The sequence below is a fragment of the Mustela nigripes genome, chromosome 4, assembly GCF_022355385.1.
Source record: "Mustela nigripes isolate SB6536 chromosome 4, MUSNIG.SB6536, whole genome shotgun sequence".
Classification (NCBI taxonomy): domain Eukaryota; kingdom Metazoa; phylum Chordata; class Mammalia; order Carnivora; family Mustelidae; genus Mustela; species Mustela nigripes.
This window is the reverse complement of record NC_081560.1, coordinates 157,761,193-157,772,329: the sequence shown is the minus strand read 5'-3', so window position 1 is coordinate 157,772,329 and position 11,137 is coordinate 157,761,193. Positions and strand designations below refer to the sequence as shown.

The following is an 11,137-nucleotide window of genomic DNA, read 5'->3' as shown; positions in this document are numbered from 1 at the left end:
GTGAAAGTTCGTCTCATTCTACATTATTTCCCAGCATTTGGTAATTGTTAGGATTTGGGGTTTTAGCCATTCTCTAGCTGTGTAGTGATATCTCATTGTTATTTTAAATTTACAGCTCCCTAATGATATATGTTGCTAAGTGTCTTTTTCGTATTTTTTTTTCTTTGCCATCTGTAGATCTTTTTAAGTGAAGGATATTTTCAGATCTTTTGCCCAGTTTTTTTTTTTTTAATCATTGAGTTTTAAGAGTTATTTGTGTATTTTGGATACAAGTCCTTTATCAGATACATGTCTCAGCAGAAAAAATAGTTTCTCCCATTTGTGTTTAAATGGTTAAGATTTTCTTGCTTAAATTTTTGTTCCATCTGGAGTTTATTTTGGTAAAGGGAATTTCCAGATGGCTACCAGTTGCTCCAAGACTATATCCTGATTAATCCATCTTCATTTTCACTGATTTAAATGCTACCTTTTTTATATACAAAATACCCATTTATTTTTGGGTCTATTTTAGGACTGCTAGTCTCTCCAGTGTGTGTGTGTGTGTGTGTGTGTGTGTGTGTGTGTGTGTGTGTGTTTCTTTCCAGTGTTTTGTTCATTTATATGACAGTACCTCAGTTTTAAATGTTCTCCCTTTCAATGTATTTGAGTATATGATGCTAGTACATCAAACACTGTTTTTTCAGAATTTTCCTCAAGACATTATGTCCCTTTCTTCCCACTCATCAAGTTCATACTTACCTTCCAAGATCCACCTTTAAGGAGCTCGACTCCCTTGCTACATCTGTACCTCTTCTGTGCATTATACTTTTTTCTTTTACACTTTTCACACTGTAACTGGAATTGATTTCCTTCCTGTCCTCCCTTCTAGAGTGTGAGTTCTATGAGGGTAGAGGAAATGTAACCCTGGGTAATTTGCTTAAAAAACAAAACCCGAAAGAGGGTGCCTCATTTGCCTTGTTTGTAGTATACTGTGATTTATAATACAAAAACTGTGCTTGGTTTGTTAGAGGCTTAAATGAGTTAATACTCCTATCTGGATCAGTACCTGGCATATCGTAAGCATGCAGTAAATAATTGGATACTACAAGGTATTAGTATTATTTTGTTTTCTGTGCCTAGCATACTATCAGATAGATACTGAGTTATCAAGAAATGTTGACTCAACAAATGAATGAATGCCTAAATACATGAATAAGCAATAAACCTTTAAGATATGTTATATCCCTGCTTTAATGAATTCCAATATCCATTTTTACAGGTTGGATAGCTTTGTCTCAAAACCTGCTCATTGTGTACATTGCTGGACAAAACTAGTTGTAACATATTTTGTCAAAAACTAAACCTATGGTTAGCAATAGAAGTTCAATAGCATTTATTGAATACTTACTGGAAAATCTACTTGAGGGAGATGCAAAATTATTTCTAAAAGGCAATCACATCAGTCTTTAGAAAGGATAAAGTACTGTCATACAGTTCAAATATTGCTATCCTCAAAAAAAAAAAAAAATTCCCCTTTGATTTTCAGTACTGTCCTCAGTGGGGAAGTTTAATTCTTTCTTACTTCAAAAATTATTTTTCTACATGGTTAGGAAAAAAAGTATAAAAGGTTAACAGTAAAGAATATCCCTCCTACACCAACCTGCATCCTCCCAGTTCTCAAACCTCCTGTAGACAACTACAGTTTTCTTATGTGTCCTTCCAAGGATTTAAGGCCTAAACCGATGTTTAATTTCCCATCCCCAGTTTTCCACTAGTGGTAACACACTATGAGATCTGTTCTACAGCTTGAGGATTTAAAAAATAACGTAGCTTAGAAATATTTTCACATCAGTAGGTAAACACCTTTATTCTTTTTTCTTTTTAATAGCTTGTAGTAGTATTCCATTATGGATGTACCACAATTTAACCAATTCCATACTAACAGACATTTGATTCCAGTCTCTTATTATTAAACATACTGTGACAACAAATAACTTTATAGATGTATTACTGCACTTAAGTACAAGTATTTAAGATAAATTCCTGGAACTGGAATGCTGGGTCAAGGGTACATGCATTTGTAATCTTAACAGATACTGATTACCTTCCATACCAATTTATACCCTTACCAAAATATACGAAAATGGCCCATTTATCATCTGTATGTTATGATATTAAGTCATTTAGGGCCCTTCCTGTGAATCAAGTATATTAGGGTTAGGTTTCCTTGCGGCCGGAGTGGGATGGGGCATTAGAGATTATAAGGAAGGGTCACAAAGGGGTGCTGGTTACATTGCCAACTTACTGTCTCAGTTATAAACCCACCCTTCTTTGCCCAACTTTGTGACGTTGTACTCGATCCTGCAAACATATTCCCTTTGGAACATTAGGCTTTTTCAACAAAAGGCACAGGAGTGACACCACAAGGCTATTGTGTCAGGAAGACACCTTCCTTCCATTTCAGCCTCCTTGATAACATTTTAAGCACTGAAACTCAGCAGCCTAGACACATCTCAGGTTGCATCCCTAGGCCTCTCGTCCCACCAGCTCGTTCAACACACCACCTCCAGCCTGCCCTCTGGCAAATCTACCAGCCCTTGACACGACTGCTGTGATAGCCGCACCCTTTTCAAGTGTCTGAATCTCAGCCTTTTAGGAAGACCTACGTCTAAGTCCTAAATCCCTTAATGTCTACCCTCCTTCAGCCTAGTACTGTAACTGTTTTTTTTGCTCCTGCTTTTCTTTAAAGACTGTTATCATTTACTTTCTACCAGCTAAGAATTTATCTTCCTTGTCCAAATAGCTGATTTGTATCTCCTGAATGGACACTGATAGGACATGTGATCATTTTACCAAAATTCATCGACTTATACTTAAAAATTATGTACTTTTTTATGTCTATTTTTGGTGTCAATTATCTGAATTAATACACTGATAAATGCGTATTATTAAAAGATCATAAACAATCTTTTAGTTCCTGTTATAGTTTCTTGCCAATTTTAAACTAGTGTCTATATTTAAGCAGGGCACATCTTCTAAGGGTTCAAAGTATTCCAGAGTTTAAAGTGTACTTTTATAAGAATAAATATTTCAAAGCAGGCTTATTCCTCATTTTACCCCAGGACTTGGCAGTGTCTGGCTCATACAGGTGCTCAACAAACACCTGGTGAAGTAAGTACATATTGCTGACACATAGTAACCTAGGCAGGTGATTACATAAATCTGCAAAGGTTGACCAGGATAGCCTCACCTCTGTTGCATGTCCAGAGCTTCTACAGCCATTCAGCTGCAAACCCTCTCTTACCTTTGCTCAGAATCTTTGTTCCAGGAAGGCAGTTAAATATGACATTTTATTACTCTACCATTTCTCATGGGTGTATGGGGTGGCTGGTAGCAGCGAAGAGGCAACCTTGAGATCCCAGGGGACCAGGGGAAGGCTATGGGAAAACAAATGTCTACTTAAATTGGCACAGATTTAGTTTTTCTCTTTATCAAACTGTTATAGAATGTTTCCTCACTTAATTCTCATAACCAGGGAGATAGTTTTATAATCAATTTTACTGATGAGGAAACTAAGGGTCTGAGAAAGTAAATTGTCCTACAAATAATATCAGAATATGCATCCAGGACTGACTCTATGCCACTTCTCCTCTGCTAGTCTCTCTGATGGGGGTAATGAAATAAACTAGAAAAAATACAATCCCCATGGATGGAAGGGCCTTTATTTGATGTACTCATTCTTCAGAAACTTAAAAATTAGTGTTGTGACTAATCTTCAGAAACTTAAAAATTAGTATCTGAGGAAGTAACTTTTTTTTTTCCCTTAAATGTGTTCCTAACCTACTTGAATATACTTCAAGATACCCTGTAGCATGAGACCACCCACAGATCTTGTGTGTGGTTATCTAGTCATAGTCCAAGTGGCTGATGGGGTATACATTTTAAAAACCAGAATGGGTTAAGAGTTTAGGCCAGCCTGCCTGTATTATTAAGATAATTTTTTTAGTTAGTTTTTTTTTTTTTTTTAAATTTCAGATACATCTAGGATCCCAATAACTAGGATTTTAAAAAACAAATTATGTTTTGGGAGTTGTTCAACAGACAAAGTACACCTAGAGGACATAAAAATTCTTTATTTAACCTAATCCAGCCAGTACTGAGATAGTCTTCTATGTTAAAAAACAAGACGTTTAAAAAAATTACAGCACAGTTAGCAAGGCAGTGACTAATTAAGTCACTAAGTTTAATTTTATATTCTTCACAGTCACTTGATAATCATGTAATGATGAACAATATTTTCAGCCACTTTGGAGATAAGTTAAACTTCTGCAACGGAGAGAATTTTACTTGTTGTCACTGAATTTTATAAAAGAGGTTTAAAACATTAAAGTTTATCAAAATAACACAATAAAGCAATGTGAAAATAAACTGGAAAACACAGAATATACCCAACCCATCCCAAAAGTCTACAACATCCTTTTAATCTGTCCCCTAACACCATTCTCTTACCTCTTCATTCCCTTTCCCTAGAGCACAAACAGACTATTTAACAATTAAGAAACAGCTACTGCTCTGTAAGGGCTGTCTTGAGCCTAAAGTGCCTTTGTTCCTTTAATTTCTCGGTTAATCCTAGAAATGGTCTTCTGAGATAGAAGTATTACTTGCATTTCAGAGATGACAAACACTGTAGCTGAGAGAAAACCACTCAGTCAGGTCATACATCTGGTTATTAAAAGCAGAATTAGGATTGGAACCCAGGTCCATCAACTTTGGTCAGCCCATGCTCTTTTGTTGTTCATGGTGGTACAGGTACCATTCTGAAGACTGGTACATGGTACTTTCGGAGCTAAGGTTTTTTAGACTTAAAAGTGTTCAGTTCCAGGGCTAGAGGACAATCTGGTTTCCAGGCACTTGCAATTCCCTCCCCACATCCCTAAAAACTCCTCACTGCTGCCCCCAAAGGATTAGAGTTGTTTTCCTGGCTTCATGAGCCCGGATACCAACAGACGCAAGCAGCTACTCACTCCCCCAATCTTGGGCATCAAAGTAGTAACTGGGGAACGATGTGCTTGTATAATTTTATTAAAGGTTGCCTAAAAGCTGTTCCATGTAACAAAATTATGCAGAAATATCTACTATGCCTTTTATATTGAAAATTAAAGAAAAGCCAATATATTTTATAATTACAGCTATATAATCTGTTATTTTTATATATAATCATAGATTTTATATTTCCCCTTCAGAACTGTAGCAGTGTTCTTAATAAGGCTCACTCTCAGTCAAATATTCCCTTCCTCCCAAAATAATTACAACTCTGAATGTTCAACAGCCATTCACATTAAATTTTATAACAGAATTAAGACATTCATACTATAGAAAGGTACCAGTCTTAAATTACTAAAGTTAGCATACATTATTGCAATCTAACATAGCTCAATCTATATTTGCTACATTCCTAAAGAGAAATGGCCACTTATCAGTAAGGGAAATATTTATTGTTGTCATGCATTAGATACTGTGAACAAGAAAATAAATAAGGTTTTTGGAACTATCTTTTAAAAATTTAATTTTAATTAATGAAAATAACTGTGAGACCATTCAGACTGCCAAACAACATTAAAAGGGCCACTATTAAAAATGGCTTAAAATAAATAATTGCTTTTTAAAAATGAACATAAAACTAGTTATACAGTGATTAAGGTGCTAACCTTGATATGACAAGCAATTAAAATCTAAAAACATTAGTACTGGTTTTAATAATAGCTTGACTTAAGCCAAAAACCTCAATATTTACTCAATACTTATTTTCATAATTATCTCCTCACTGACTGGTATAAAAACAAAGAGCTCAAGGCCTCACCTTGGTTTACTCACTGCTGGTTTTCAATCTGCTGAAACTAGACAGTAAACTGCATAAAAGCAGGAACCAAGTCTGTCGTGTTCACCACTGTGTCCCACAGCACTTTGTATAATGCCTGGGCAAATAGGTGATCAACAAACACCTGAATAACTGAATCAATGAAAGAGAAGAGTAAAATAACTTTATTGATTTTTTTTGCAAGTCGTTCTGTGCTCAAACTACTAGAAACTGGCAGCTCTAATTTCTAGAAATACGGATTTAAAAACCTTACTCCAGTGATTGAAGGTCCTTATGCCTCTCTCTCTCTCTCACACACACACACACACACAGTAATTATGACTGCATGAGTCAAAATTACATTATGAACTATGAGATGTCAATATTATATAAATAAAATTTAATAGTGAAAAAGTGATTTGGAAGCCCTGTGAATTTTTACCCTACACATTTGAGGATGTCACATGGGTTAAGAAAAACACAACAAAATCTCATTTGTTCAGATAATCATTTGAATGTTTACATACATTTTTGGTTTGTTATTTTTTTATAACTAATTTACATTTCCTCATATTAACATATACTCCTATTTAGCATGTAATCAAATTATGTCAATGAAAAAAAATCCTCATAGTACCTTCATTGAATTGCTGATTCTAAGAAAACACTGAACATGAACATGTACAAAAGAGGCATTTGAATTAAACAGCATGTGCATTTTTAAATATTTGCACAGTTTGATCTTTACATTTCTATTTGGAGAAAATATGAACAAAATCCAGGTTTACCATGCTAAGATAATGGTTCAGATGACTGCCATAAAAGAATTACATACAAAACAATGAAAACAAATCACAACTTCAGGTTCCGTGATTACTGAGAGGATTTCCTCTGCCCTAAGTGCTTTATTATATTTCTTAAAAATATGAGCAGCAGCTTATCATAAGTCTCCACTACTGTGCATTAATGATGGAATCAGAACAACACAACAGACTCATAAGGATGAGAGGACTGCAGAACAACTAGAAGTCACAGTTTTATGCTTCTTCTTGCTCTGGATAATTTAGAATTTTGCGATGTGCCTGACGTAAATATTGCTGTTGTTTGAAGTAAACCTTGAATGCTCCTTTTATGGCAACAAAAGCAATTCCACCCTAAAATAAAAAGGAAAATTAGCTTTTTAACATACAGATTTAGAGAAACATAATAATAAAAATAATTTTACTTAGATCACAAAAGAGAGCCATTGCAGCTAATTCAGATGAATGCAAAGAAACAGTTCTTTTTTCTATTGGGAGTACGACAGGCGGAGACACTACATCTAACAGAGACACCTTCCCTGTTCTCCTATTAGGTAATCTCTCCACTTAGCTTTACATCCATTCTGATAGAACAGGGAAAAGACCTGGGCACATGTGCAGGTGATAGGTGGAGAATAATGACATCAACACAAGGGTTGACTATGTGCTAGCACTTCAAATGAATTACCTCATTTAATCCTCCCAGTAATCCTGATATACCTGGGAATTCGATCTGTATTTTATAGGCACAGAGAAGTCAAGAAATTTGATTTCGGTTTTTCAGCAAAGCCATATCTGTGACAGGATATAAATCAGGCAGTCTGACCCTAGAGCAGAAGCTCTTCACCATAATCTTTGTTGTCAAGAGGGATGGGCGTGATAATTCACGCCTGTTCTAGGAGAGAAATCACCCACAGCACTGTTCTGGAAGGCTAATGGATCCTCCTCTCTTCTTGCTTTTGGACAATAAGTGGGGATCAAACAGAACCTTAAAGCACAGGAGCCACAAAAGGACTATTTATATAGTCCCACTGGGGTTTTTTTTGAACAAATACACAGTTCATTCTTTTTTGTATAGTCACTTGAAAAAAAAAAAAAACCCATCTTACCAAGATTGTCCTTTGTAAATTAGAGTTAACACTACTGAACATCAGTTTACCAACTATTGTCGCAATAGTAGGAAAGACAAGGGCTCCACACAAAATTCGGGTGGCAGAGACATGATCTGCTAAAGGATTAGCCTCAGCTGGAATTCGAGGAACAGGACAACCAATGCCTAGAGAAAAAGAAAATGCAGGATATTACTGCTAATGAATTAGATTAAAATATCTATGCATACTAAGATTCTTTCACAAACACTAATTTGGTGCGCTCATAATAGCCACAATTCAGGGCCTTACCTGGAAATATACTGTTCAAAATTTGTAGTTTATTTGAGTATTTCCGCCATAGTCTAAGCACGTAGTCTTCCCAGCGTATCATCTTGCCTAATATCAGCATGACAGGAATAGTAGGAAGTCCAATTAAAAGGAACAAAGGATCAGCTCTCTCCATAACATCCAGACCTTCTTTATGGCCTACAACCTGTGAAACAGACAGCATTTGCTAGAATTACTTCCTTATCTCATCAAGGGTTGTATGAATTCATTTTAGAGGAAATGCTTAATTTCAAAAGAATACAGAAAAGGGGTGCCTGGATGGCTCAGTCATTAAGTGTCTGCCTTCGGCTCAGGTCATGATCCCAGGGTCCTGGGATGGAGCCCCACGTCAGGCTCCCTGTTCTGCAGGAAGTCTGCTTCTCCCTCTCCCACTCCCTGTGCTTGTGTTCCCTCTCTGGCGGTTTCTCTCTCTGCCAAATAAATAAATAAAATCTTCTAAAAAATTTCAGAAAAAAATTTTTTTTTAAATAAGCTGGAAAGCTACCAGTCCTGATTTATTTATACATGTCTCTCATTCAAGGGAAGAGAAGTTCCTAAGCCATTTCATATTATATTGGAATAAAAGCTTTTAAAAATGGTTGACCCACAGTGATTACAATTCAGTAGAGGGGAGCAGACTTATGGTTTTTTAATTCCTCTTACCTGATTTGATTAGATTGGACTACAATTTTAAGTCCTATTTGTCCTCCAGCAGAGCATCTCTTTTCCTGCTCTTCCTACTAGGGTAAGCACAGCCAAGGGGCAGGACAGCCTTCAGGGAGATGGCCTGAAAGCTCACTTCTCTTTGGTTCTTTCTCCGTATCAGTGGTGTCTGGGATAAAGTGGATTTTTCCGGCTGGCCAAATGCTTGTTCTACAGACCTAACTTGGCTAAAAGGCAATTCCAAGGTCTACTGAAGTAGCTTTTGCTACAAGTTCCAGTCATTTTTCCAGTCCAGGAACCCTAGGGTGTCCTATCTATTGGGTAATGAAGCTAAAACAATCCTTGCTTTCTTATCTGGGTCTTGGGGCTATTTCTCAATTGGATTAGATTCCAGAGGGCAAGAAGGACACGAATAATTCTTATTTGTGAATCTCCATACTTCCCCTGCAGGAAAATCCTTATTACTGGATCAATCTTGGCCTTATACTTCTCTCAACATCTCCATTTTACTGATGAGCTTCTTACCTTTTTTTTTTTTTTAAGTCTTAATTTTTGAGAGAGAGAGACAGAGAGTCCATGAACACAAGCAGGGGGAGGGGTAAAGGGAGAAGCAGGCTCGAGATGTGACACTTGATCCTAGGACCCCCCCCAGGAACATCTGAGCCAAACACAGACGCATCACCGACTGAGCCACCCAGGAGTCCCACTTGGTATTTTTAACTGGAGATTTTCCCTGAAAATTCTCTTTCAAAGGTCTCAAGTGATCTTCCCTGTAGCCAGAGTCTCAACTGCTTCCAAATTAAACCTATTTCTCTGAATGATTATTTCTGGCAGTTATGACAGGTGAAGGAGACGATTTCTGAATCTTGGGCTTATACCCACCAAGGTATCACACAGTGGACAGCTAGCTGGGAGGAACTACTAGAAAGACTCTATATAATTTTTCTGATCATACTTGAGGTGTAAACCAGGAAGAAAGGATTGGGAAGAATCTCATTTCTATCTTTGATAGGGAGGAGGTGACAGGAAGGAAGGACAGGCATGGAGGAAAGGGAAGAAATAAGATAGGGAAAACTAAAAGCTGCCGGAGACACTGAGGAAAACAAGCTCATGAAAAAGTATATGGGGCTGCTGAAAAATAAATAAATAAATAAATAAATAAATAAATAGATAGATAGATGCTCTTTATGTCAAACTACCATAGCAGATCTTTTTTTTAGGTGGACTACTCTAAGTGAAATCAGATAAAGCTGAGAATGGTCAAAACAAACCAAAATTCTAAACAACACACTCAATTCAGGTAAAAAATTTTATAAGTATGTGGGAAGAAGCAAAATGGATGCTTTTAAAATCTGACTAGGGATACAGTCCAGGCTTATGCTTCAGTAATTTACCTAAATACAATGTAATATTCAAGGCAGGAGGCTAACCCCTTCTAAGTGATGAAAAACTATGGTATAGGTACCTAATATTCTTGTGTTTCCACAGAGAAACCTAGTGCCTTGTATGTGAAGGATAATAGTTCTGAGTTGCCCTAAAGCGAAATAGTCTGGTTCACGAACAGGTGACCTTTGAACGGCATGGGTTTGAACTGTACTGGTCCTTATATATGTACTACTGATAGTTACTGTACAGTACTGTTATTTTCTCTTCTTTATGATTTCCTTAATAACATTTGCTTTTCTCTAGCTTGCTTTACTGTAACATAGCATATAGTACATTTACAAAAATGTGTGTTAGTTGACTTTATGTTATCAGTAAGGCTTCTGGTCACAGCAGGAGATCAGTAGTAAAGCTTTTGGGGAATCAGAACTTATCCATGGATTCTCTACTGCATGAGGGGGGTTATCAATGTAAAATAAAAGCTTAATTAAGCAATGTGGGTGATTTAACTAATCCCCATGTTGTTCAATGGTCCACTGTATTTCATAAACCCTAATCCCATACTAGTGGCAAAAGTGGACTGGCCCAGAGATTATGTCTCCACCTATGCCTTTTCAGGACATTGTTTTTATTATCATTTTATTATTTTCAATATAATGATCACTTATAAAGTTACAACTAAATGTGATTTAAATATTATCAAAGTATTAGCAATATTATCAAAGTATTATCAAAATATTATCAAAGTATTAGCAAATACATTCAGAAATTTCAAAAATTCCTGTTGGGTTACATTATTCTTTTTAGAATTTGGGGTTTAGAAATATAAAGCAGAGTGAATATTCAGGTACAAACTATAGTAAGAGAAAGTTTATTCCTCATGGGTAGCAGTAAAAACCTTACAAGCTGGTGTCTAAGAATAAGGAAACAAAAAAGGAAATAAATAGGACAGACAGTAGCAAGAGACCCACTGTCCGACTTATTATATCTGAAGTGGAGAGAGATGCGTTGGGCTCACTATGCATGCATTCAACTGA

The 11,137-nt window shown here is 36.3% G+C and overlaps 1 protein-coding gene across 1 annotated transcript in view; it reads right to left on the bottom strand.

Moving 5' to 3' along the window:
- Positions 1 to 4,092: 4,092 nt before the first annotated feature.
- Positions 4,093 to 11,137, bottom strand: part of MARCHF5 (membrane associated ring-CH-type finger 5) — a 51,816-nt gene continuing 44,771 nt past the window's right edge. The window contains exons 4-6 of the mRNA XM_059398140.1: positions 8,037 to 8,220; positions 7,746 to 7,912; positions 4,093 to 6,990 (exon numbers count right to left, since the gene is read on the bottom strand). Of these exons, the coding sequence (XP_059254123.1) occupies positions 6,874 to 6,990; positions 7,746 to 7,912; positions 8,037 to 8,220 (468 nt within the window). The 3' untranslated portion in view covers positions 4,093 to 6,873. The remainder of the gene's footprint in view (positions 6,991 to 7,745; positions 7,913 to 8,036; positions 8,221 to 11,137) is intronic.